This window comes from Lynx canadensis, chromosome E2 (genome assembly GCF_007474595.2).
Source record: "Lynx canadensis isolate LIC74 chromosome E2, mLynCan4.pri.v2, whole genome shotgun sequence".
Classification (NCBI taxonomy): domain Eukaryota; kingdom Metazoa; phylum Chordata; class Mammalia; order Carnivora; family Felidae; genus Lynx; species Lynx canadensis.
Window position 1 is genome coordinate 41,548,036 of NC_044317.1, and position 27,666 is coordinate 41,575,701.

The window sequence follows — 27,666 nt, forward strand, 5'->3', positions numbered from 1 at the left end:
GGGTGGGACGCCGGGGTGGGGAGGGGCGAACCACGTGACCAGGGGCCCGGCCCGCGGAGCTCCCCCTGCGCGACTCTTCCCTGCGGCCCAGCCCCGCCCCGCCCCGCCGCTCTGGGCGCCGTGCGCCTGGCGGCCGTCCGTTGTCCCGGCCGTTGGCGCAGCGCGGCTTTCTGGAAGCCTCGAGGGTTGCGCGGCCGGGGATTCGGGGCGCGGTGTCGGAGGACGGAGCGCGCCCGTGGCGGCGTGGGCTGGGAGGGCGCGGAGCGTCTCAGGTGGTGCGCTGCGCACGGGCCTGCCGGGCCGTGTTCCCCACGGAGGGCGGAGGCTGGCCCTACCTCGGGTTTTGCCCCCAACGTGCCTTCCTTGTGAGTGGTGACGGGAAGATCCGGGAAAGGGCGCGGCCGCGACGGTGCTTGTCTCCCCAGGGCCGGTCCCCCGGCGGCCAGCGGCGCGGGGAAGATGCTCGAGGTGCTGGTGCTGAAGGTGAGCGAGCGCCCAGCCCCTGCCGGCCGGGCTCCCTTCCTCTCCACGCGGAGGGGCCGCCCGGCTGGCCGCCAGGGGCTTCGGATCCTCGGGTGGGCTTGCCGGATGGCATCCCGGACCCCTGATTGCAGATACATAGCACGGGATTTCGGTTCAAGTGTGCCCTTGCATTGTTAGGGACACAGAGCAAAAAGTTGTTTGTCCGGAATTCGGATTTTACTGGGCGTCCTGTATTTGCCAAATCTGGAACCTTAGGGGGAGGGACGGACCGTAACCCCTTCTCCCACGTGGACCCTCAGCCGGTTCCCTCCTCCCACACGGGTCCTTTCCGCGAGATCCCCACCTTGGGGCCCCCTCGTGGCAACCAGCCCTCCACGCAGAAACCCGTTCCGCTCGCGCCGCGGGACTCTGGCGGCCCCTTCCCCACGCGTGCGTCCCGGGGCTCTGATCCTCAGTTCTCCGAGCGGGGGCTGAAGGGAGGTCGGGCCTGCAGACAGCTGCAATTTCCTATTTCAGGTGAGTGCTGGCTGGAGATGCAGGAGACTGTGAAGTCATGGCGTGTTCACAAGGTTACTTGGAGGGAGGAGTTTATAATTTTTTTTTAATGTTTATTTATTTTTGAGACAATGCGAGAGACAGAGTGCAAGCAGCGGAGGGGCAGACAGAGGGAGACACAGAATCTGAAAGGGCTCCGGGCTCTGAGCTGTCAGCCCAGAGTCGGACATGGGCTCGAACCCATGAACCCTGAGATGATGACCTGAGCCGAAGTTGGACGCTTAACAGATTGAGCCATCTAGGTCCCCTGCCTTAATTTTTTTCCAAGCACATTTCCTGAAGGTGATCTTTTGAAGATTTTCAAATATAAAAAGAAGTTACAGGGGTGCCTGGGTGGCTCAGTCGGTTGAGCGGCCGACTTCGGCTCAGGTCATGATCTCGCGGTCCGTGAGTTCGAGCCCCGCGTCGGGCTCTGTGCTGACAGCTCGGGGCCTGGAGCCTGTTTCAGATTCTGTGTCTCCCTCTCTCTGACCCTCCCCCGTTCATGCTCTGTCTCTCTCTGTCTCAAAAATTAATAAATGTTAAAAAAAAAAATTAAAAAAAAGTTACAAAAACTATGTTGAGAATAACCATATGCCCTACACCTGGACTCAATAATAACATTTTATTGCATTTGTATATTTCTTTATAAATATGTATGTATAGGGGCGCCTGGGTGGCTCAGTCGGTTAAGTGTCTGGCTTCGGCTCAGGTCATGATCTCACAGTTCATGGGTTCAAGCCCCGAGTTGGGCTCTGTGCTGACAGTTCAGAGCCTGGAGCCTGCTTTGGATTCTGTACCTCCTCCTCGCTCTGCCCCTCTCCCACTCTCTCTCTTTCTCAAAAATAAATACTAAAAAAATAAATATCTATATATAAAACTTTTCTTTTTTGCTGAACCATTTGAGAATTAGTTGAGAACTCTGAATACTTACATGTATGTTTTCTACGAACAAAGAGCTTCTCTTACGTAATCATGATTTTATTATTTCACTGGAGAAGTGTAATATTGATATAATACTATAAAATACAGTCAATGTTGAGATTTCTCCAGTTGTCCCAATAATGTCTTCTAGAATTTGTTTTCTCTGTTTTAGGATCCAATCAAAAATTGTTCATTGCATTTAATTGTCATGGTCTTAACTTAGCCTCATTGAGGTCAGTTCCCTGGCTTTTTCGTGTCTTTGATGTCCTTGAAACTTAGGAAGAATAAGGGCAGTTTCTTTGTAAAATATCTTTCAATTCGGATTTGTCTGTTTCCTCAGGATTCTGTTTGGGCATTTTTAGTAAAAAATACTGTAGAGCTGATCTTACATCAGAGGACAAGAAACTTAAAATCATTACTTGTGGTGAAAAGTAGTTTAAAAGTCTAAGTTTTTATTAGGGAATATTCTGGACATAAAAAGAAGTATTAAAAAAAAGTCACAAACACCTGGACATCCACCACTGAGCTTTCTCAAATCTTTTAACATTTTGCATTACTTGCTTCACATCTTTTTTTTTTTAACCCATAAACTATCTAAAAAAAAATTTTTTTTAAACGTTTATTCATTTTTGACACAGAGACAGAGCATGAGCGGGGGAGGGGCAGAGAGAGAGAGGGAGACAGAATGGGAAGCAGGCTCCAAGCTTTGAGCTGTCAGCAAAGAGCCCGACACAAGCCCGACGCAGGGCTTGAACCCACAGACCTCGAGATCATGTCCTGAGCTGAAGTCGGACACTCAACCGACTGAGCCACCCAGGCGCCCCACCCATAAACTATTTTAAATTGAGGTATGATTTTAGATGTAGTAAAATACATTATTTTTCCTGTAGAAGTCGTGACATTTTTTTTCAAGTTTTATTTTGAAGTCTAGTTAGAATTCCGTGACATTTTGAAAAATGCAGACAGTCCTGTAATTGCTACAATCACAATTGACAGCAGTCCCCCGACCCCCCATTACCTTATGTTCCTTTGTAGTCATTTCTTTGCCGAACTCCTAATCCTTTGCAGCCACCGATCTTTTTCTTCCCTGTTTCACCTTTTCCAGAATGTTGTAAAAATGGAAACGTGCACATAGAATCATGCAGTAGGATGTAGCCTCTGAGACTGGCTTCTCTGACTTAGTCTAATGCCTTTGAGACCTGCCCTGGGTTGTTGCATGAATCATAATGTCTAACCTTTTTACTGCTGAGTAGTTGTCCATTGTATGGATATGCAACAGTTTGTATCATCACCAGTTGAAGGTGCTGCTTGAGTTGTTTCCAGTTTGGGGAGATTATAAATAAAGCTGGTGTAATCTTTACATGTAACTTTTTGTGTGAACACAGGTTTCATTTCATGGGCAAATAGGCTGGGATTACTTGTCCGTTTAACTTCGTGAGAAAATTTTCTACAGTAACTGGACCATCTTACATTCCCATGAGCAACATACAAGATTTCTAGTTGTGTGGCATCTGGCTGGCTCAGTTGGTGGATCGTGGGACTCTTGATCTTGGGTTTGTGAGTTCGAGCCCCATGTTGGATGTAGAAATTACTTAATAAAATCTTGGAAAAAAAAAATAGAGTTCTAGTTGCTCCGCATCCTCACTAGCACGTGAGATGGTCAGTTTTATTTATAGATTTCAGCCATTCTGGTAACGTTTAGTGTGTAGTGATATCTTTTTGTGGTTTTAACGTGCATTTTCTAATGACAAATGGTATGTTAATCGTCTTTTCAGGTGCTTGTTTGCCATGCTTCTATCTATTTGGGTCAAGTGTTCATATCTGTCCATTTTTCTAACTGGTTGTTTTCTTATTGAGTTTTAGAGTTTATATATGGTGGATGAAGTTCTTTTTTGGATGTGATTTGCAAATATTTTCTCCCATTTTATGGCTTTTCTTTGTCTTAAACAATATCTTTCAAAGAACAGAAGTTATAGGGGTCCCTGGGGGGCTTGGTTCAGATTCCAACTCTTGATTTTGGCTCAGGACATGATCTCACAGTTCGTGAGATTGAGCCTTGTGTTGGGCTCTGTGGTGACAGGGAGGAGCTGGCTTGGGTCTCTGTCTGTCTGTCTGTCTCTCTGCCCCTTCCTTGCTTGTGTACACTCTCTTTCTCTCAAAATAAATAAATAAAAAGTTAAAAAAAGCATTAGTGGGGCGCCTGGGTGGCTTAGTCGGTTGAGTGTCCGACTTCAGCTCAGATCGTGATCTCACCGCTCATGAGTTTGAGCCCCACGTCGGCCTCTGTGCTGACAGCTCAGAGCTTGGAGCCTGCTTCAGATTCTGTGTGTCTCTCTCTCTGCCCCTCCTTGCTCATGCTCAGTCTCTCTCGGTCTCTCAAAAAATGAATAAACATTAAAAAAAATTTTTTTTTAAAAGCATTAGTTTTTAATTTGGATTAAGTCCAGTTTATCAATTTTGGTTCATACAAATTATACTTTTGGTGTTATATCTAAGAAATCTTTGCCTAACAAAGATTCACAAAGTTTCCCCCAAGTATTCTTTTAAATAAAAAAAAAATTTTTTTTAATGTTTATTTTTGGAAGAGAGAGAGGCAGAACGTGAGCCGGGGAGGAGCAGAGAGAGGGAGACACAGAATCTGAAGCAGGCTCCAGGCTCTGAGCTGTCAGCCCAGAGCCCAACGTGGGGCTCAAACTCAAGACCGTGAGATCATGACCTGAGCTGAAGTTGGACGCTTAACCGACTGAGCCACCCACGCACCCCCCCCAAGTTTTTTTTTAAGTTTATTCATTTTGAGAGAGACAGAGGGCACGGGAGGGGCAGAGAGAGAGGGAGACAGAGAATCCCAAGCAGGCTCCATAGTGTCAGCGGGGAGCCCGATGCAGGGCCCAAGCCTACGAAACTCGAGATCATGACCTGAGCTGAAACCAAGAGTTGGACACTTAACCGGTTGAACCACCCAGGTGCCCCTCCCCCATGTGTTCTTAGAGAAACTTTATAGTTTTATATTTTACATGTAGATATATGATCCATCTGAGCTCATTTTTGTATCTGATATGAAGAATGGATCAAAGTTCGTTTTTGTGCATATGGATAACTAATTGTTCTAGTATCATTTGTTAGAAAACTATCCTTTCTCCAGCAAATTGCTTTTGTGCCATTATTGAAAATTATTTGATCATATATGTGTGAATGTATGTCTGTTCTGTTGCTGTGTCTGTGCTTTCTCCAGTGTCACACTTTTCTGATGACTGTAGCTTTATGGTAAGTCTGGAAATCGGATGTTATGAGTTTTCCAACACTGTTGGTATTTTCCAGAATTATTTGGGCCATTCTAGTTCCTTTGCCTTTCCAATAAGAATTTCATAGTAAGTTCATCGATTTCTCAATTCCTGATGGAATGGAGTTGTATTTATAGATCATCGAGGGGAAAATCGACATTTTAACAATCCGTGAACACCGCATATCTGCATTAGAGGTCTTCTTTGATCTAGTTCATTAGTTTGTATACCTTTCACCACACACGTTTGTAGTTATTTTGTTAGATTCATTTCTAAGTAATTCCTGTCTTTTGGTGCTGTTGAAAATAGCACTATTTTTCTTTAAGTTAAATTTCCAGTTTTCATTGCTGGAGTATGATGTACATACAGTTGAATTCAATATTTGACCTTGTACCCTGGAACCTTGGTATAGCCACTTAACTAGTTCTGACATTATTTTTGGTAGATTCCTTAGGATTTTCTATGCAGATGTTCTCGTTTGTGAATAGAGACCGTTTTCTTTCTTCATTTCCAATCTTCCTGAAAACCTTTTTCTTATCTTATTATACGATGTTGAATAGTTGTTGAGACCATATACCGCTAGTACTTTTTTTTTTTTTTTTTGTAGGTTTTACTTTTTAGTTCTGGAATTCACCTTTTCCAAAGGGTTTTTCTTTAAAGTTTCCATTTTTTACATGAGATTCTCCTCTTGGGAAAACAAACTCAGTATAACCGCTTATCCTTAAGTTGTTCTGCATATTTATAACAGCTGCTTTTAAGTCCTTGCCAGTTCATGTCAACACCTGGGCAATCTTGGGTTCACTTTCTTCTTACTGTTATTTTCCTTGGCCACATAACCACCTGTTCATGTCTTTACATGTCTAGTAATTGCTACCCTGGATATTGTGGTTATGGCAAAGAGTGCTGACCTGTGCCTTAGTCACTTGCTACATCTGGCCTCTGGGAGGCTTGGTTTATGCTTTTCAAGCACCTGTTGGCGTGGGGCAAGCTGGTAGGGCACATTTCCTTTGCCCGGTAGCGTGGTCTTGTATTCTCAGGCCTGGCACCTGGGGGTTTCTGTGGCGGGCCTGCGGTGCATCCTAAGCCTCTTTAATTTGGCAGGACTGGTGCCGTAGACTGTTTTCCTGCGATGGGTGCCAGGGACAAACAAAGGCCGACAGTAGTTAAAGCCTTGGCTGCTGGCAGCGAAGGAGCTCGGAAGGGCAGAGGTGGCCGAGCATGGTAAAGGAAGGCAGAGGAAGAGGAGGGGAGGGGCTCTGGTGAAAACCAACAGGGCTGGTCAGCGTCCTGTGAGTAGGCCAGCGTGGCTGCTAGCCGAGAAAGGCGGCTTCTGTCCCTGCCTCCCGAGTGATACCATGTCGCAGGAATGGCTTTCGGGTCCTCAAGAGAGACTCCTGAGTAGTGGGAGATGCAGGCACATCTCAAGGGGACAGGAAGTGCTGGCACCTGAAAGCCCTCTTTAGGGAATGCTCACAGGAAGGGAGGCCGAGGGGCTCTGAGAAGCTGGCCGGAACAGACAGTGAGTTCTCCTGGCAGCCTTGAGCTTCCTTCCCCAGGCCAGGCGTCATAGAGGGGCTGGGGTCATCCTCGGGACACGGCCTCCAGAGGCCTCCGGGGCTGTCGCATGCGAGAGTTTGCAGTTCTCACAGGCAGCAGCTAAAACGGTGTAGTGCTTCTGTCCACCCTGTAATGATTGCTTTTCTCTGGACTGCAGGGGTCTTAGCTGGGCAACTTGGCTCTGCCCAGCGTGGCTCTTTCAGAATTTCTCCCTAAAAAAAAAAAAAAAAAAAAAAAAAAGAATTTCTCCCTAAACTTAACAGCTACTCCCATAGCCGCAAACTCCCTTCTCTGGTTCCTCAAGCCACACTGTCTTTCTGCCCGTGTTGCAGCCCCTCAGCCTGGGCTGGAAAGCTGTACCCAGACCCACCCAAGGCTCCCCGCTTTGCAAGCGTCCGGTCCCTCTGTTTCTAGTCTGTTCAGGGCCTTTAAATTGTTATTTTGTGTTTCTTTTCCCAGGGCTTATCATTGTTGCTTACAGGGGGGTTAGTCCATGGAAATTAGTCTGCCATGAACGGGAGCCAGAATGGCCCGCTGTTCTTTTTCCCAACTATTTCCTATTAAAATAGTCAAACATTTAGAAAAAGAGAATAAAGTGAACACCGGTACTTCTGCCACCTGCTACCTAGGAGCCAAAGTCTTGGGATGGCATTGCTTTTAGGCCCTTTCAGTAGGCAGACTTAGGAAATAAGTGCATTTAAAAAGTCATGGGTTCCTATTGATACTTTCAATTCAAAGTTAACTTTTCATTTTACATTTGTGTCTTCTAACAATGAAAATCCTAGTTTTCAAGAACACTGATACATAACAAGCTGGCTTCCTGTAGGTAATAACTTGTGTTTGTTCTGGTTTATCTGTTGTCTTCCTTTTAATATGAGCAGAATATGCGTGTATTCATATTTCCTTCCCTTTCTTACAAAAGACAATATTGAGAACATTATTTGGGACCTTGCTTTTGTATTTTATTACAAATACTTAAATATAGGAGTTCGAGGGCTTTGATCTCAGTTTACTTTTTGACGCACATAATTCAAAATTACATATTATTGGTTATGTGTTTTTTTATTTTTCTATGTGTTTTAGAATTATATCTTTGCATCTTCTACCTTTTTTTCCAGCTTTATTGAAATATAATTGACGTATAACATTGTGTAAGTTTGAGGTATACAGTGTGATGAGTTGATCTGTATCTTTTTTGTCTTTTATCTCTTACCTTTGGTGTGACTATTTAACACAGAGGTACGCATCAAGAATTTGGTAGATCACTTAAGTTCATAACAGTTATCATGCCTCTAAGGTTTATTATTTTATGGTTCTACTTTTAAATCATGCATTGTTTTGTTTGTCTTTTAAAATTCTTACAGATTGAAGATCCGGGATGCTTCTGGGTTATTATAAAAGGATGTAGTCCGTTTTTAGATCATGAAGTTGATTATCAAAAACTAAATAGTGCCATGAATGACTTCTATAATAGCATGTGTCAAGATATAGAAACAAAGCCGTTAATGTTGGAAGAGGGGCAGGTATGTATCTCAATTTGCTTTAAGCACTGAGTCTTGAAATACTACTTGAAATGTCTGCTGTTTTGGCGATAAAAATCTTTTAGAGTATTTTAATTGCTTGTTATCGTTGCCTTGTGTTAGGTTCTTCCGGCTGCACAGGATTCAGGCTGGTCCTGGAAAGCAGACGTTGTAGAAGGTTCATGTGAGGCATCAGGAGATGAAATGTCATCGAAAATTGAGGCTTTGGGTGGTCCTCCTGGGGCAGGGAACTGGAGGGTTATTTCCGTTCCATCACAGGTGTGGGGGCCTCAGGCAAGAGGGCATGGGGTTTTCAGTCTAGGGCATATGACTCCCTTTTGTTGCTCATGACTTTGACCAACTCACGCCTGTTTATTTTCCTTACTTGATGTCATGGCCCCTCCTTCCTTTCTTGCCACTTTGGTTCCCAGGCCCATTGTCTGATTCTCTCTACACGTCAGTCATGTTTCAGGAGAGTTTGAATTTTTCTAATAGTATGACAAGAGAAGATTATTAGAAATAATTTGAATTCCTTCCCACTTCCAAAGAAATCATCAGTAATAACATTTATTATTTTTCTCCATACCATCGACTTGTTGAAGGAACAAAACCCAGTCAATTGCCCTTTTAAAATATTCCACATTTTGGATTGCCCAAGTGCCTCCTTGTTTGTGGTGGTGGTGAACTTTCCCTCTATCTCCTCTGTTTTATGTGGACTGTTAGTTAAAGATAAAGCTTTGATTGGATTTAGGGTCACTCCCTACGACCCCCCTCAGAACGATTGGGGCTGAGAGCTTCATCCTGTGTTAAATTTGGAACGAATATCACTTTGGGTGAAGACCAGCGGATTCAGATAGTGACAGCCTGAGCCCCCCCCTCGGGGTGGGGGGCTGCCCTCAGCTCTTCCTTGAGTGGCAGCACCGTGCAGTGACCAGCACGGCCTGAATCTGTCCTTCTGGTTAAGCTTGCAAAAAGGTCGTTTTCACATTCCTTCTGTATTCATGAGTTCGAATTCATCTGCAGAGAACTTTCCCTCCCTATTAAGATGGTTTGGCTACCCAGAAATAGTACCGATCGCACTGGATAGGTAGAAGAGTTGCTTGATTCTTTCCCTTACCAGTGTTCCACCTCGTGATGTGCCCAGTAGCCTACATCGGTGTCCGGAGGTTTATGTTGTTTTCCCTCCTTCTTTTCATTTTTTAAGTACTGTATTGAACTCTTGGCTTTTAACGTATTCATCAGTAGTAATCTCTGTTCTTGATGCTTAAGTTACCCCACTTTGGGCTAGCGGAAGCCCTGTACGTCACCAGTTCAAAGCCGACCGGCTGTGTGAACTGTTAAGTGTTCCCACCATTCCTAAAAGTTGCTTTGAACTCAGCGTTAAACAGAAATATTCTCCGTCCTTTTGCAAGATTTCTCTGGAGTCTTTTGACTTTGGAATTCTGTGAGGCTCCCGGGAACCCAGCCCTTGCAACATGGCTGCACCTAGTGTCCAGCTTCAGTTCCCGAGGGCAGCAATCACGTCTTCCCTGTTGGGCCCTTTGTGAGCCTGTGCTCAGCATCTGGTTTGCCTGTCTTGGTTGCAGTCGAGTCAGCTCTGGCCCGGCAGTCCTGTGGGACGTTCGGGGTGCCAGGGGGCTATCACTCCTGCAGGGCGGTTTCCCTGAAAACAGGCTGCAGCCGTTTAGGTGGTTTTTGAGACTTAACGCATGGCAGGCACCGTTCTAGGTGCTGGAAACCTGACAGTACAGAAAACAGACATCCGCATCGTCCTGGAGCCAATGTTCAGTTGTGACAGAGTGAACCAAAGTTGGAGAGCAGGAAAAGCCCCAGGAATCAGGATGGGGAAGATGAGCCTGGGGCGCGGTGTCACAGGGGCGTAGCCGTGTCATTGACAATTATTTGTAAGCTTTGTTTCCGATTTGAGGAGGCAAAGCGATGATGCACTTTCCTTTCAAAAAATTGTCCCCGGTTAAGGCGTCAAAACGTAGTTAAGAGAAGCAAGGAAAAAGGATTCGGGTGTCCTGTGTTCTTGTTCCCCGCCCAGCAGCGGTTAGCGTGGGCAGCCCCCGCCTCCACACATGCCTTCCTCCTGTGAGGGAAGGTGTAGGTGGCGATGGTGCGGGAGTACCTTTCCGTCACTCAAGGTTTTCACACTGCAGTGGTTACTTCGCAGGTGTGTGTGGTTTACTGCCAGGAACTGAAGTGCTGGTGCAGGGCTGTCATTAAGTCGCTGGTGTCTTTGGCGGACCATCACCTGGCGGAGTGCTTCCTGGTGGACTTTGCCAAGTACATCCCAGTGAAATCTAAAAAGTACGTATGGGCCCCTGGGTGGTTCAGTCTTTAAGCATCTGGCTTCAGCTCGGGTCATGATCTCGTGGTTCGCAAGTTCGAGTCCCGCTTCTCTCTCTCTGTCTCTCTCTGCTCCTTGCTCACTTGCGCCCTCTCTCTCTCAAAAAAGTACCTACGTATTTATTTTGCCTTACGCTTTTTAAGGAGACCACTATTAGTTTTAAAGGAGAGTGTCAATAAAGTAAGGGGATACCGGTCACAAAACTGGGATTTTTTTTTTAGCTTCCCTAGGGAAGGCTTGCAGGTTCCAGTTCTACGTGCAGTCACTGTAAGGGCAAGTGGGCAGAGTGAGGATTCATCAGGTAGCTGGGCCCTTCTTCCACCTTCCTTCCTGGCCTCCCCTCTCAGTGTGGTCACGTGATGGGGTGGGTCCTCAGGGAGGCGGAGAGTCATCTTGTCCCCACAGAGGGGGCCTGTGGTGGTGCGGCCTCCGGTTGTGGGGGATTAGAGCACCTGTCTGAGTATTCTGGTCATTTTACTTAGCAGAGCAAGCGCGTGACCATCGGTCAAATTAGGTGGGGAAACAGTTGAGAAGGAGCCCTCATTGACTCTAGGACCACCCACTAAGAGTTCGTTAGAAAACACTATCAACAAGGAGGCTTTGTGGCAATTTTTTTTTTTATAGTTTCCTGCCACCAAGTGAGAGGATATTGGTTTGATAATTAACTTGAGGACCCTTCTTCCAAAAGACTTTAGTTGCAGTGAGAGGTTTATCTTGAGTGGAAGAGTTTCATGGCTAAAGGACTTATCGGACATTGGGAATTGGCAGACATTTAAGAAAAAGATGCCTTTCTAGCTTGTGATTCCGCACCTTTATAAGTAATCAGAATTGTTATAAAATCAAATGTTGTGTTGAATTCTTTGGAAAGATTTTTAGTGTTTGGAGTTTTCAGTTTTGCTTGTTTCGGGCAAGAGAGCCCTGTGATTAAACAGAGCACAGGGAGACCTGGAGGGGCAGTTAGGACGGCCACCTTTTTGTGAACGGTTGAGACAAGATGTGGTGAGGCTGCCCATACAGGGCATCGAGAACCGGCTTCTGTCGAAATGGTGATGCACGTGGACTGTCGTTTGCCTGAAGAATGGAAATGAAACTGCTGAACAACGTGTTCATCAAATCTGAGTCCCTCTTTTGTGCAGCGTTGATGAACATTAATTATAAAAACACCTCAAAAAACCCAATGAGTTTCTGCTCATTTACAGAAATTTTAAGATAATCCTGGTTGTCTGTTGAAATTAATGTTTAAAAATCTTAAGTTGAATTGATTTCACAGGATTGTGCATTATTTCCTAGTGTTTCTCAGTCTGAGGAGCCATGTTAGACATAATTTTTCTGGTACCTCCCGCCCCCACACCATGAAGTTTTAACGACAGATACACTGAATATCCACCTACACGCTAGTCACGTATCTGTGCTTTACCCCCACCTTGAGAACCAGTTCCCTCCCCCTGACTTGAGCAGATGTCTGCCAGTCACTTCCTGCTGTTGGCGGCTCTCTTAGAAACAAAGAATTGGTTTTTGTGTATTTTAGGTATGTTAATTGCATTGGTGTACTTTAAAGAAATACTTTATATGTAAGTTTTCTTTGTAATGGAACTGTTTCTGTTTTGCTCTTAAGCATCCGAGTTGCAGTAGAAACTTTTATGCAGCTTCCCTACCGAGCGAAAAAATTCAGACTGTACTGCACGAAACCTGTTACGTTACACATTGACTTCTGCGAAGATAGTGCTGAAATTGTGTAAGTACCGCCTGTAACAGATGCTGAATCTTGGGTAAAAGTCACGAAATCAAGTGGATGATGTTACAGTGCGTCTCTTCCCGTTGAGTAGCGCTGAGTGATTCTAGAGGCCTCTTTGTTCCTCAGGAGGCATCTTCTGAGTTGGTATGTGTGGAACCTGGCACCTGGCCGTGAGAATTCCCTGGGCAGACCCCTCTCCAGAGGCTGCAGTTGAGGGGCTTATAGGCGAGCCTGAGCTCCGTGCTCTGCGATTTTTTTTTTTTAAAGTTACAAAAAGTAGGAAATTAAGTGTGAAGAGAAACATTGCCAAGTATAGGCTCATAGAGTATTTAAAAAAAAAAATTGCCCATCGTATTTTTCTCCAGCCCCTCTCTCCACCCAGGCCTCTGCGACCTGTCTAGGCTCAGAATTTGCAGAGCTCATTCAGGGCTTCCTATGTGTTCATTTGCGCAGAGCCTTTCATGAAAATAGAACATACTGCCTTATTTGCAAATTTAACCTAAGAATGTGTGCTGAAGCTCTTTGCTAATACAACATAGTACCTTCTACTGTTGGCCTTTCTGTGGTGAACATAACTGGCTGTTTGCTGTACGTAACCACTCCCGTCTTGAGAGCCAGCTAGAGTGTTCCCGGAGCACTGTGCGCTGAACATTGCTGTGAGAATGCGGATACGTGCGTATGCAACATAGGGGTATGGAGATGTGTACACGCAGGCAGTACGTGTGCACATATCACCCACCCCACCCCACCCCCCGCCTCTGCCTCGTTTTCCTAGTGTTGGGCCGCATTGCCAATATTTGTGCAGGATGGGTCCCTGCACTGGGCAGTACTGTGGCAGGGGTATGGCTGCGATCTCTGCTGTCTTGACCAAGTGCTACCTGAGGTCCTGAGGCAGCCCTGCCCTTCCACCTGGTACCCCCCCACCCTGGACTGTGGTATTGTGGGAAGAAAAAGTGTAAGGCCCAGCACATTTCCGGCTTAACTTACACGTCCTGGTGATGTTGCATCGTGTTCTCTGAACTTGGAAGCCACTCTTCTTGTGGATGCTTTCATGGGATCTGTGGAGACCCTCCATTCCCACTCCCTGCACCCCCAGCACCTACAGTTTCCTTGAGAGGGTGAGTGCATCGCCCTGTGGCTGGCCTCAGAAGCTGCACTGTAGATGCTTAGCCATCTTGTCCCTGCCGATGCCCCGCCAGGCTCCCTGCGGCCAGCCCACACCGCTCTGGCCTCAGAGACTGTGGGAGAGTGGGTCCCACAGGCAGCAGCAGCCCCTGCCTCCTCCCGGTCCCACTTCCAGAGCAGCGAGCTCCTTCCCCTCCAGGGCTGACTTTGGTGCGGGTCTGTCCACTCCCAGCTGTCCCTCAGAGGCAGACTGTATCTCGTTCTTCCCCGTCTGGTCACCACCTTCCCAGCACTGCGGTGCTCCTCAGGGAGCTTTCCCAGCCTTGGACGCACCCTCCGTACAGGCACACGTGGTACCTTTGTGTTTGCACTTCACCTAGAACGTCTGTGACAGTATGTGTTTTACGGTTTCTGTAGATTTTGTCACACGGTCCTCCAGGAGGCCTAGCAATTTATACTCGCGTCACTGGGGTATAGAGTGCTCTTTCCCTATACAACGTTAATTATCACCAGGCTTTTTAAATTTTTGCTTGTTTCCTGGGTGAAAATGGTATTTTGTTTTTAATTTGTATTTTTCCAACTTATAAAGTTGGGTATCTCTTCATGTGGTTATTTTTTGCGTGAGAGAAAGAGACAGACTGTATGATTGGTTTACCTGTGAAAGCCTAGATCGATTTTTCTTTTGGGCCATTTTCTTTCATTCTTAAAAACTTACTAGGTAATTTTTTGTGTGTAGCAATGTTTTAGAACCACTGTCTTAAATTTTTTTTTTTGCCTCCATTTAGAAACCCTTTGTGATTTTCTTGAAGTAATGTGCTTAATATCTATTTTAGTAAAAACAACATCTTAGCCCAGGCATGGGGCTGGGTGCTTTGTGTATGTTACCTCATTTGATCCTTAAAACAGCCCCTGGAGCGTGGTGGTGGCATCTCTGGGGAATCAAACCAGCGGAGACAGAAAACTGGTCACTCTACCTTTACTTCCATTATTTTTGTTCCTTGCTTCCAAATACTGGTTTCTCCTTGTCTTCCACCGCCTACAGCTCTTCTTAGATTTTCTTTCCAAAGCAAGCACAGGAAAGGGCAAGGTGATAGGTAGAAAGCAGGAGACAGAGGCTGTGAGGCACCGATGGCCAGCTTTCCCCCAGCCGCTCTTACCATATTGGTCTAACCAGTCACCTGTGGAGTGCTGCACACGCAGCGTCCCTGCCCCAGGGAGCTTGTGTTCTGGCTGGGGAGACAGATATGTCCCAGGTCACTGGGGACACTGGTGTTGGGAAGGCGATGCACCGGCCACTCTGGAAGCCCCAAGATGGGGCCTGTTCTCTGTGAGGTTCTGCACTGGGTGCAGGCGGCAGTGGCAAGAGGGCCCCCTGCAGGGCGTGGCTGCGATGGTCACCCCCAAAGCCAGAGCCGGGGCCGAGCTCCCCAGCATCCGTGTCATATGTTCACCACGCAGTGTCAGAAACGTCCAGCTTGTGGCTTACAAAATGATGTTGGTGTCCTAGCCTCAGATTTGTGTTTGATAAGGTGGCATCTGTTTCCTGTTCCAGACCTGCCAAGAAGTGGGACAGTGCGGCTATTCAGTACTTTCAGAACATCCTGAAAGGTAAGGCAGGTGCATCATCACCGCAGCCTGCTTTGAACTGACACTCAGGGGGTTTATCTTTCCGTTGGTGAAGGGGTTTGAGATGTGCGTGTTCATCTGTTACCTGGAACTCCGTCCACCCTGTGTCACAGTGACTCTGCACCCCTGAAATTTTGGGAGTGTGTGTGGATGTCAGTCCTGGAGAATGAGAAAGGGGCTGTTCGGGTGAGGGACCCTTCCCCAACAAGAGTCCTGCCCCTTGGTTTGCATGGAAGCTGCGCACTACAAAATAAATGTCCGTGCATTTCACTAAACCTGCAATTGATGGAAAGCCTCTCTTTTTTCAGTGATGTGTAGTGATCATTGTTGCCTATTTAAGATGCATAGGCAGTCTCAGAGAAGCTATACAGTGTGCTCTCTTTGTATTGTCGACCGTAAAGTACAGTCTCGTGTGACGTCTGTCCTGACCCCTGGCAGTCGAGCCAAATGCCTATGCCTGCCTCCCAGAGCTGTTCTGAGGAAAAGTGGGGGTGAAATGCCTGGGCTGCTGCCTGGTGCCTGCTGGGGTCCCGGCCCCTCCCCTGTGCCGCCCCACTGTCTGGGCGAAGGGAGAGCCAGGTGCTGGGGCCTGGGAGACAGGAGAGGTTGGGAAGGTCTCTGGCTGTGGAGTTTGGGCCCTCGTGAGCCCACGGTGGGGGGGGGGGGGGGACACTAGGAGATACAGGTGTGGAGGGAGCAGAGCTCCTGGGATTGCATCCTGCCCTGCAGCCTTCTCTGAGCCCGGTCTCCTCTCCCGGAAATGACGGTGACAGTTGTGAAATGAAACGCGTTTGTGACGGACGTCGCGTGGGGCCTGAAGGTGCCCAAGCCTGGAACTGCAGTGTGGCTTCTTGGGTCTCAGAGAGGCGCCGGCAGCTCTGTTTGCCGGGGCGTCGGCAGTGTGGAGTGACTCAGGCGGGAGACTGAGCGGGAAGTGGATTTGGGAGGCACCGGAAGGGAAGAGGGCCAAGAGCTGCTCAAGGTGTTCGCAGGCAGGGGAAGCGTGGCTGATTCCACGCGGGGAGAGCCTTGGTCTCCGCCCACCCACCGCCCCTGGCGGGGAAGCCGGCAGCCCTGGTGGCTCTGGGTGATGCTAAGTGGTGAGTACAGATTGATAGGTGGGTGATGCTAAGTGGTGAGTACAGATTGATAGGTGGAATACGATTGTTCCAAGTACACTTTTAATATCAGCTCTTTTACGTTTGTTCATTCATGCTGTTTAGCAACTACCCAGGTGGAAGCCAAATTGTGCGCCGTGGAAGAAGATACTTTTGAGGTCTACCTTTACGTAACCATAGAAAATGAGAAAGTAAGTGAAAGAGTTGCATTTGAAGAATGTTTTGTCGTTACTTAAGTGTTTTATTTTAATAAAGAGTAAACACTAAGGAAAAGAGTGTCATTCACACCTAGGGGCCCCGGGGTGGTCCAGTCGGTTAAGTGTCCAACTTGATCTCGGCTCAGGTCATGATCTCAGATCATGGGATGGGGCCCCACATCAGGCACGGTGCCCAGCGTGGAGCCTGCTTGGAATTCTCTCTCTTCTTCTGCCTCTGCCCCTCCCCCCCACACGCATGCATGCTCTTGCTCTCTCTCAAAATAAATAAATAAACTTCAAGAAAATAAAAAAGTTGGGGTGCCTGGGTGGCTCAGTCTGTTGAGCGTCTGACGTCGGCTCAGGTTATGATCACGTGGTTCATGAGCGCAAGCCCCGCATCAGGCTCCCTGCGTCAGCACAGAGACCAGCTTGGGGCTCCATTTCACGAACCGTGAGATCTGAGCCAAAATCAAGAATCGGATGCTTAACTGACTGAGCCACCCACGTGCCCCCCAGGACGTAGTTTTTATAAATACACATATTTGTATGGCTTTGAGTTCGTTGCTTTTTTTCCACCCATAATTTTCTCACTATGTGTAATATGTGCTCATCCTAGAAAATTGAGATAACCTAAGTAGGGAGGAGGTGGGCATAACGTGAACTCCCTATCCCCGTTATCAGACATTACCATTAGGGTGGCTGCCCCCCTTATGGAGGGTGGCACAGGGCAAAAAGATGGAGCAACAGGAGGCATCTTAACTGTGGATTTATTTTATTTTCAGGGCGCCTGGGTGTCTCAGTCGGTTAGGTGTCTAACTTCAGCTCAGGTCATGATCTCACAGTTGGTGAGTTCAAGCCCCGTGTCGGGCTCTGTGCTGACAGCTCAGAGCCTGGAACCTGCTTTGGATTCTGTGTCTTCCTTTCTCTCTGCCCCTCTCCTGCTCGTGTTCGGTCTTTCTCAAAAATAAATAAACATTTAAAACATTTTTATTTTGAGACAGAGTGCAAATGCACATGCCGAGTGGGGGCGAGGGGCAGAGAGAGAGGGAGAGAGAATTGTAAGGATGCTTGGCGCTAGAAGCCCAGAGCCTGACACAGGGCTTGAAACCCACGAACCGTGAGATCGTGACCTAAGCTCAAATCGAGGGTCAAATGCCTAACTGACTGGAGCCACCCAGCTGCCCCTAAAATGCTGTTTCGGCAAATCCATGGACCTAGTTTGAGTTTTTCCCATTTTCCCACTAAATTGCTTTCTGTGCTCTAGGACCTGATCCGGGATCTCATGCTGTCTCCTTAGTCTCCTCCTGTCGGTGGTAGTTCCTTGGTCTTTCCTCATCTTCTAAGACCTTGACACTTCTGGAGTGTTGTCCAGTTATTTTGTAGAATGTTGCTCAACTTGGGTTTGCCTGATGTGATTAGACTGAGGTGGTACATTTGGGGCAAGAATGTTACAGAAGTGACCTTCGTGCCCTTGTCTGCATCCTCGCAGGGGGTTTCTGATGTTGACGGTCGGGCTCACCTCCATCACCTGGTTAAGGTGGTGTCCGCCGGGTGTGCCCTGTGCAGTTACTGCTTTTTCCTTTTCAAATTGTGAAGTATCTTACGGGGAGATACCCTGGGGCTGTGCAGATACGCCTCAGTGATTCTTGCCTGCAGTGCTTATTTCCGTGGTGCTTGCCCCTTTTGCGTCAGGCCTTCTACATTTTGAAAAAAATTTGTTTTAACATTTATTCATTTTTGAGAGACAGAGGCAGAGCACGATTCGGGCAGGGGCAGAGAGAGAGAGGGCAGCACAGAATCCGAAGCAGACTCCAGGCTCTGAGCTTTCAGCACGGAGCCCGATGCGGGGCTCAGATTCACGGACCTCAAGATCGTGGCCTGAGCTGAAGCTGGACACTTAACCGACTGAGCCACACGGGCACCCCAGGCCTTCTACATTCTTTAATTGGAATTGTGTAAAGAAGGACTGGCCCTTCTCCCCCCACTTATTAAATTGATTCAGTAATTTATCTTAGTATGGACTCTTGGCTGTTTGTTTTACTCTAGGGGATATAATCCATTGCTGTCCTTATTTTCTTGCTCAAATCGTCACAGATTTGGCCATTAGCAGCTTCTTCAAAGTGGCCTACGTGTCCTTTCAGTGTACCCCATCATTGTTGAAAACTTTCTACATTTTGGTACCATGAGGTGCTCTAGGCCAATTTTGTCACCTTCCAGCCCAGCTCTGGAATCAGCTGCTTCTTGCACAAGAATGGTATTCAGATAGCAAGACAAGGGCACAAGGTGTGCTCTGTGGCTCCCGGGGGCCGGTGATTGTAGGCCGTCTCTGCAGACAGTTAGGAAGTATGTGCACGTGCGCTCGCTCGTCCATGCACACACAACTCCGCATCTCTCATTCCAGTCCGGCATCGCAGGTTTCTTTCTGGCCCTCCCCATTCCTTATCGTGACACCTGTTCCCAACAGCGGGGAAACCTCTTGTTAGCTACCACATACTTGTTTGATTAATGTTAGTATTCGCATGGAGTAATTCTGGAATTGCTCACCCACATTCCTATGAAAAAGAAGTTTGTTTTTAGCCTTACAGGTGCAGCCGAAACACTGTTTCGGCTATTCCAAAGTTACTTAGGTGGGCTGTTTTCTTGCCCAGCCCTCTTCCTGGTGATGATGTTATTCATTTGCAGTAAGGTTCCCTTGTTACTCTTGGTGGTGCATTTTGGGTTTCTCCCACATCCTTGTCAATTTCACATTGCTTATTTTTACATTTCACTGCTTATTTTTCACTTTGGTAAAAGTAACAAAATGTTGGCTCTTGGACAGGTCTTATAAAACATCTTTGAACAAGTTCTTTACCGACTTCTTTCTTTCTGCTTTTCCAGTAGGTCTCTTTTCTTCTGTGTGGTTGTGTGCAGACGATAAGTTGTTCTTACTTCAAGGGCGGGGAGTGCAGAAGGCACGCTTACTAGCAGAGAGAACTCACAGTGGGTGCATGAGGTCGTAATTGTCAGGAAAAGAAAAACAGGACCCACCATCCCTTTTCTGGCTCTCTAAGGAAGCACAGGGTGTTTTCTTTTTTACCTGGCTTCTTTTACTCAGCAGAATGATTTTAGCATATGTCCACCTTATCCCTTTTATTGTCAAATACTCTGCCGTTGTCTGGATATGTTACAGTGTGTTTATCTGTTCACTTCTTGGTGGACATTTGAATTTGGGAACCGTTGGGGACTGTTAAAAAAACTGCTATGACTATTCACATACAGTTCTTCCTGTGAACCCATGCATTCATTTCTCTTGGGAAAATAAATACGTGGAAGTCAAATTTCTGGGTGGTAGTGTAGGTATTAAGAGATGGCCTGTTGTTTTCCAAAGGGATCAACTATTTTACAATTCCATGAACAATGTGTGACGCTGGTTCCTCCACTTCCTCTCCAACACTTGTCTGGCCACTTTGACGGGCGTGTGGTGGTATCTCATTGTGGTTTAACTGTGCATTTTCCCTAACGACTCATGATGTTACATATCTTTTCATATGCTGTTGCAATCCATGTATCTTCTTTGATGAAGTATTTGGGTATTTTGCCCATTTTTGATGACTTTTTAAATGGAAATATATTTGATACATAACATTACGTCAGTTTGAGATGTACAACATAGTGATTTAATGAGCCTGTACCATGCTATGCTCACCACAAATGTGGCTCCCATTTGTCACATGCAACACTGTTACAATACCATTGACTATATTCCCTGTGAACCTTTTTCCTTGTGACTGTTTCATTCCATAACTGGAAGCCTGTATCTCCTACTCCCCTTCACCCATGTCGTACCTTCCCCTTCCCCCATCTCCTCTGGCAACCGTCAGGTCTCTGTATTTATGGTTCTGTTTCTGCTGTTTGTGTATTGTTGCTTTTTACATTCGACACATAAGTGAAATCATGCAGTGTTTGTCTTCTGGCTTATTTCACTTAGCATAATACCCTCTAGGTCCATCTGTGGTGTTGCGAATAGCAAAAAATCTCATCCTTTTTTATGGCTGAGTAATATTCCATTGTGTTTTACCTGTTTTTAAAATGGGTTATTTGTCGTCTTTTTACTAAGTTTTGAGAGTTCTTTATATATTCTGGATACATGTCCATCCAGATAGAAAATTTTAAAAATATTTCCTTGGGGTGCCTGGGTGGCTCAGTCAGTTTTGCTTCCAACTTCGGCTCAGGTCATGATCTCACAGTTCATGAGTTCAAGGCCCACGTTGGGCTCTGGGCTGACAGCTCAGAGCCTGGAACCTGCTTCAGACTCGGTGTCTCCCTCTCTCTGTCCCTCCCTTGCTTGTGCTCTTTTTTTCTCAATAATAAGTAAACATTAAAAAAAAATTTTTTTTCTCCCTTTCTGTAGATTGCTCATCTCTCTTTTTTAAAAATTTTGTTTGTTTGTTTATTTATGAGAGCACGAGTGGGGAAGGGGCAGAGAAAGAGGGAGAGAGAGAATCTCAAGCAGGTTCCAGGCTGTCAGCACAGAGCCCGATGCAGGGGGCCTGATCCCAGGAACCATGGGATCATGACCTGAGCCGCAATTAAGAGTCGGACACTTAACCAACTGAGCCGCCCAGGCGCCCCTGCTCTTTATCTCTTAAACAGTATCTTTGAGAAGCGGAAAAGTTAAATTTTGATAAGTCTTACTTATCAGTTTCTCCTTCTTAAAGTTTATTTGAAAGTTTCTTTATTTTTAGAGAGAGAGAATGTGTGCGTGTCTGTGTGCACAAGCAGGGGATGGGCAGAGACAGAATCCCAAGCAGGCTCCACACTGTCAGCACAGAGCCGGACTCCCACGGACCGTGAGATCATGACTAACTGGCCCACCCAGACGCCCCTGTCAGTTTTTCCTTTGATGATTTGTGCTTTGTCTTGCCAACCCCCCAGATCTCTGCTTGGCAAAGTCATGTTAGCTCTCCAGTGCTTTCAAGAAGATACTTCTTATATTTTGTGCAGATTCTTACTGTTTTCCTTATCAGGTGGGCTGGTCAGAAATACCTAGTTCATCATCACCAGGGCAAAAGTCAAGAAATTGGTTTCTATCAAATTATGTCCTATAAAATAATTTTTTCTGAAGGTTGAAATTTGGGGTCAAGTTGGGGATATTTTCTGAACAGTCACTTACTTGACTCTATTTGTCTCATTCATGAAACGTCCAAAATTGTGCAGGTCTGTGTTAATGATGATCTGGTTGCGAAGAACTTTGCTCGTTACATATCACCCAAGGAGAATAAAAACCTTCATTCTGTAGAGAAACCACGATTGAATAGAAAGTCTGCATCCTTTTCCAGTAAACTCAATCCAGCGCTTACTCTTTGGCCAATGTTTTTGCAAGGAAAAGATTCTCAGGGAATGGAAAGTGAGTGCATCCTCATCGATACGGGTTTTTTTTTTTTTTAATTGTCTTATTTGTATGAATCTTACTGAACTGATGTAAGCTGTGCATACTTTCCCTATACAGAGGCAGAGACTCGGACTCTGAATTTAATATTTTAACTTTACTCCTAGTGATTTTGTGGCACGTTTTGAGGTCCTATCAACAGGATGTTTGTTTTTATGAGACCAGGAGAAAACTGTTCTCCATTTCTTGTTAACATGGAAGTACATTTTCAGAAGTCCATAAATTCATAATTTAAAGATATTATTAAAACAAGGTCATATGCCTGCCATTTTAGACACTTTTAATTTTTTTTTTTATGCTTATCTTAGACAAAGCGCGAGCAGGGGAGGGGCAGAGAGAGAAGGAGACACAGAATCTGAAACAGGTTCCAGGCTCTGAGCTGTCAACACAGAGCCTGATGCAGGGCTCAAACCCACGAACTGTGAGATCATGACCTGAGCCGAAGTCGGATGCTTAACGTGCTGAGCCACCCAGGCGCCCCATTTTAGACACATTTTAAAAGAGCATGGGGCGCCTGGGTGGCGCAGTCGGTTAAGCGTCCGACTTCAGCCAGGTCACGATCTCGCGGTCCGTGAGTTTGAGCCCCACGTCAGGCTCTGGGCTGATGGCTCAGAGCCTGGAGCCTGTTTCTGATTCTGTGTCTCCCTCTCTCTCTGCCCCTCCCCCGTTCATGCTCTGTGTCTCTCTGTCCCAAAAATAAATAAACGTTGAAAAAAAAAAATTAAAAAAAAAAAAAGCTATTTATTAGCAGGGAAATCTGAGAAGAGTCTGTGATGGACAGTGGAAACAATTTTAAATGTTTCTCTCTCAATTCCGTTTTCCTTAGCTCCTTCACTCTGCTTTCCTGCCCCAAGTTAGGTCCCCCCCTGACCTTCCAGCAAAAGCGAGAGCTGAAATAGTAGGCCAGTGAATTTGCATTTGTAGTTTGGGTTTATTTCATGCTTTAATCCTGAATTGTGTTCTTTCCATCAGATTCACATGGTTTAACTTTTCTGGCTCAGTCTCTTCAGCATCCATGGCCCAAGGGTGTTGTTGGTGACCTTGGGCCAACTGCTGTGATCCTGGGTAAGTTTACTTGCTTGTGGCATTTCATAGGCAGTGTAAAAGAACACTCAACTATCTAAAGAGTATTAAGGGTTGTGTAGAAGGGCTATGGTAATTTTCTCTCTTTCTCTTAATTTCATGGAACCCGTGTATGATGTAGAAGCTGGCAGAGATCATTTGCCGTGCAGTCCCTACTTAGAGGATTTTATTGTAATGTAAAGAGCATGTATAAGAGGCATTATGCGTAAAACTGATTTTTTCAAGCCCAGCCCCACACCAGTGATTATTATTTGTTCTCTGAGTATCCATATGGGTTTATGAGCAATTTTTAAGCAGCAGCTCACCTAAAAATGAGTGGCATTTGTGAGGGTGAAAATACCCGGTCTTTAATTCCCTGTCTCCAAGGTTCATAATGGGTTGGAAATGTTGGACAAGAGCGGAATCTGCCAGCTTCTTTGATTCTTGGCTCACCCCCTGTGGCAGTGCCTCCACCACTTACTCCCTCTTACGTCAGGCACATGTACACCTATGGGAGTGTTGTTTCATGCACGTACATTGTAAACCTCAACTAAGTTAAAGCTGTGGCCAATGAAGTGATTCCCTACATTTAGCGTTATTTTTAATTACTTCAGTAATGTTGTTTATCATAGAGAAATACAGATATGCAGAGTTTTAAAAACCTGCCATCTTTAATAGCCACTTACTAAGGAGTTTCCAGAGTCTTTCTTTCCAGAGTGTCCAGTTGTGAGATTGTGTATACCATTTTTATCTTACAGAAATGGGATTCTACTACACATAACTTCTGTGTACTGTTTTGGTTAACATATGGGTGAACTTCTTTCTAGGTCAGATGTGTCCAGGATCATGTGGGTTAAAGGTATGAGCTGTGACGTGAGAGGGTTATCAGTGTCCCTCCCTCCTATGTGTCATGGAGAGGCACGGTTCCCATCCATTACTCCCATACAGAGTGTATGTGGCCCAGCGGCCTGGCCTGTGGCAGACTCGGGGCACATGTGGCCCCCATCCCGTTCGTGATGTGCTCCTGCTGGGGTCCCAGATGATAATTCCATGCTGAAAGGAGCCCCTTTTACTGATGGAAGAAATACAAATGGAAGTAAAAATATGTGCCCATTTCTACCAGAGTAGGGAAAATACCAGGCATTTGACGTTATGCTTAATCACTGCACACGCTTTCGTCATATGGATAGATCATTGGTTGTTTTAAGTAGCCCGGATTGCCGGACAATAACAGTTTCCCATTTTTTCCTTATTGTAGTCAGTGTTGTAATGGACTATGCATGTCTTTGAAAAGGAAAAGATTGATGGTAAACTAAATGCTAATGTGAGATGTCACTGGTTGTCATGTGAAAAACAAAATTATTAGATATTACTTGTCCAAGCAAAGATTTCCTTTTCCCTGTGATCATAGTGAGGTGGTATTTCAACTGTATTTTTTTTTAAGTTTGTTTGTTTGTTTGTTTATTTGAGAGAGAGTATGAGCAGGGGAGAGGCAGAGAGAGAGGGAGACAGAATCTGAAGCAGGCTTGAGGCTCTGAGCTGTCAGCGCAGAGCATAACACAGGGCTCGAACTCATGAACCATGAGATCGTGACCTGATCCAAAGTCAGAAGTTTAACCAACTGAACCACCCAGACGTCCCTCAGTTGTATTTTAATTAATTTTTGGTACTTCTCCTTGAAGTTGCCTTACATTTTTTAAATGAAAGTACAATACTTTGTTAATACTTGCTTAAACAGTCAAATAGTACAAGAGTAATGGAAAGTAATTTTCTCTTTCCAACCTCTCCTCACCCTAGGCATTCGTTAGAGGCAAGCCTTTAGCTTACCCCTTAGCTATCTATTTTGGCAGTTATCTCCAAATTTTAAACAGTTTGATTAATTTACTTATTTCTAGGTCTATCAGTTCTAGACAGACGGTCTTGACTTCGGTGACAGACTAGCTCACACACCCTGACCCATGTGTAGTTAGTCATCAGATGGTCATTACCACTTGGGTGTCAGGACTATTCTAGGGACTCAGGGAAGGAACAGGTCTCTGTTTTCATGGGGCTTACGTCCATTTCTCAGTGAGATTTTATTTTAGATATCACAGACTTACAGAAAAGTTAGAGAGCTTGACAGAGAAGTGTCTTTCAAAAGCACGTGAGAATTAAGTTGCTGACTGGATCGCTCCGGGCAGTACTTGAGTGTGTTTTTCCTAAAACAAAGGTATTCTCAAAGATATTCACAATACAGCCAGAAAAATCAGAAGATTAACAGTTGACATAATCGTGATCATGTAAGCCTCAGGCACCATTCGGGTTTGGCCACTCGTCCTGCCATTTCTTTATGGCAGAGGGTGTGGCTCGCCATTCTTTATTGTGCTTGGGCGATACGTCTCTTCTCCTTCAGCTGGAATAGTTTCTCAAGTCTTCCCTTGACTTTCATGACCTTGACACCTTTGAAGAATCTAGACCAGTCGTTTTGTAGACGTCGTCTCAATTGTAGTGGGTGTTTTTGTCATAAGATTCAGCTGATGCCCTGTGGCAGGGATACCTTCAAAAGGGATGCTGTGTTCAGCTTACCCTATCGTACCAGGTGACACAAAAACTTTGATTTGTCCCATGACTGATGAATGTATCCTTGATTGCTTAATTAAGGTAGCGTCTGCCAGGCTTCTCCACTGAAAGCTACTCTTCACCATGTAAATACTTTGTAGGCAGCTATCATGAAGCATAAGTATATCATTCCTTTTATCATTAATTCATATTAGTGTCGATTCCTTTCGAAACCCTGGAATCCACCATTTCTCCAAGTTGCCCTGGCTTGTTTTTCATGGAGAGTGGCATTTTGAAACCAAGATCTGGGAGCTAGGGGTGTTGGTTTCTGTTGGGGTGTTACTTGCGCCCAGGCCCTTCCATGGACAGAGCTGAGGAAAGATGTGTACATGTGCCTACGTATGTTTACATCTGTATTTTATATGTGTATTTTATGTTGTGTAGTTTATATATGTGCCCTGCAGTTCCGCGCCACCCCAGGGACTATCGAAAAGTGATGAAACGGAAGAATTCTCCTCAAAAGGAACTCCAGGAAGTAGTGACAGCTAACGAATTGATCAAAAACGATTTAAGCATATAACAGAACCAGAATTAGAATAACAGTCATAAAATTAATCGCTGGGCTGAAAAAAAATATACAGGACAGCAGAGAATCTATTGCTACAGAGATCAAGGGACTTAAGAAATAGTCATGAGGATCTAAAAATGCTATAAATGAGTTGCAGGTAAAATGGAGGTGACCACAGCTCGGATTGAAGAGGCAGAGGAGAGACTAGGTGAATTAGAAGATAAAATTATGGAAAAAGAGGAAACTGTGAAAAAGAGAGATAAAAAAATCCAGGAGTATGAGGGGAAAATTAGAGAACTAAGTGATGCAATCAAACGCAACAATATCCGTATAATAGGAATTCCAGAAGAGGAAGAGAGAGAGAATGGGCTGAAGGTGTACTTGAACAAATCATAGCTGAGAACTTCCCTGATCTGGGGAAGGAAAAAGTCATTGAAATCCAAGAGGCACAGAGAACTCCCTTCAGACGCAACTTGAACGATCTTCTGCTGACATACCATAGTGAAACGGCAAAATACAAGGATTAAAGAGAAAATTCTGAAAGCAGCTAAGGATAACCTATAAAGGGAGACCGTAAGACTAGTGACAGACCTATCTACTGAAACTTGGCAGGCCAGAAAGGAATGGCAGGAAATCTTCATGTGATGAGCAGAAAAAATATGCAAACCGAGAATCCTTATCCAGCAAGTCTGTCATTCAGAATAGAAGGAGGAGATAAAGGTCTTCCCAAACAAACAAAAACTGAAGGAATACATCACCACTAAACTAGCCCTACAAGAGATCCTAAGGGGGATTCTGTGAGTGAAATGTTGCAAAGATCACAAAGTACCAGAGACATCACTACAAGCATGAAATCTACAGACATCACAATGACTCTAAACCCGTATCTTTCTGTAATAAACACTGAATGTAAATGGACTAAATGCTCCAACCCAAAAGACATAGGGTATCAGAATGGATAAAAAAACAAGACCTATTTATTTGCTGTCTACAAGAGACTCATTTTAGACCTGAGGACACCTTCAGATTGAAAGTGAGGGGATGGAGAACTATCATCATGCTACTGGAAGTCAGAAAGAAAGCTGGAGTAGCCATACTTATATCAGACAAACTAGATTTTTAAATTAAAGGCTGTAACGAGAGGAAAGAAGGGCATTATATAATAATCACAGGGTCTATCCATCAGGAAGAGCTAACAATTATAAATGTCTATGTGCCGATGACATGAGCCCCAAATATATAAAACAATCACAAAACATAAGCAATCTTACTGATAAGAAGGTGGTAATTGCAGGGATTGTTAATATTGCCACTTAGAGTAATGGATAGATCATCTAGACATAGATCAATAACAGAAACAAGGGCCCTGAATGATACATTGGATCAGATGGACTTCACAGATAATTTAGAACTCTGTATCCCAAAGCAACAGAAATAATACTTCTTCTCGAGTGCACATGGAACATTCTCCCAGATGAGATTCACAATACGGGGTCCAAAAACAGCCCTTCGTAAGTATAAAAGAATTGAGATCATACCATGCAACCTTTTAAACCACAATGCTATGAAGCTTGAATGACCACAGGAAAAGTCTGGAAAACCTCCAAAAGCATGGAG

At 45.4% G+C, this 27,666-nt stretch overlaps 1 protein-coding gene across 1 annotated transcript in view; it reads left to right on the forward strand.

Annotated features, from left to right (window-relative positions):
- The first annotated feature begins 402 nt into the window (after positions 1-402).
- TDRD12 (tudor domain containing 12) overlaps positions 403-27,666 on the forward strand; it is a 71,222-nt gene continuing 43,958 nt past the window's right edge. The window contains exons 1-8 of the mRNA XM_030299204.1: positions 403-483; positions 8,144-8,302; positions 10,476-10,612; positions 12,268-12,387; positions 15,065-15,120; positions 16,362-16,447; positions 21,650-21,839; positions 22,854-22,946. Coding sequence (XP_030155064.1) covers positions 460-483; positions 8,144-8,302; positions 10,476-10,612; positions 12,268-12,387; positions 15,065-15,120; positions 16,362-16,447; positions 21,650-21,839; positions 22,854-22,946 — 865 coding nt within the window. The 5' untranslated portion in view covers positions 403-459. The remainder of the gene's footprint in view (positions 484-8,143; positions 8,303-10,475; positions 10,613-12,267; positions 12,388-15,064; positions 15,121-16,361; positions 16,448-21,649; positions 21,840-22,853; positions 22,947-27,666) is intronic.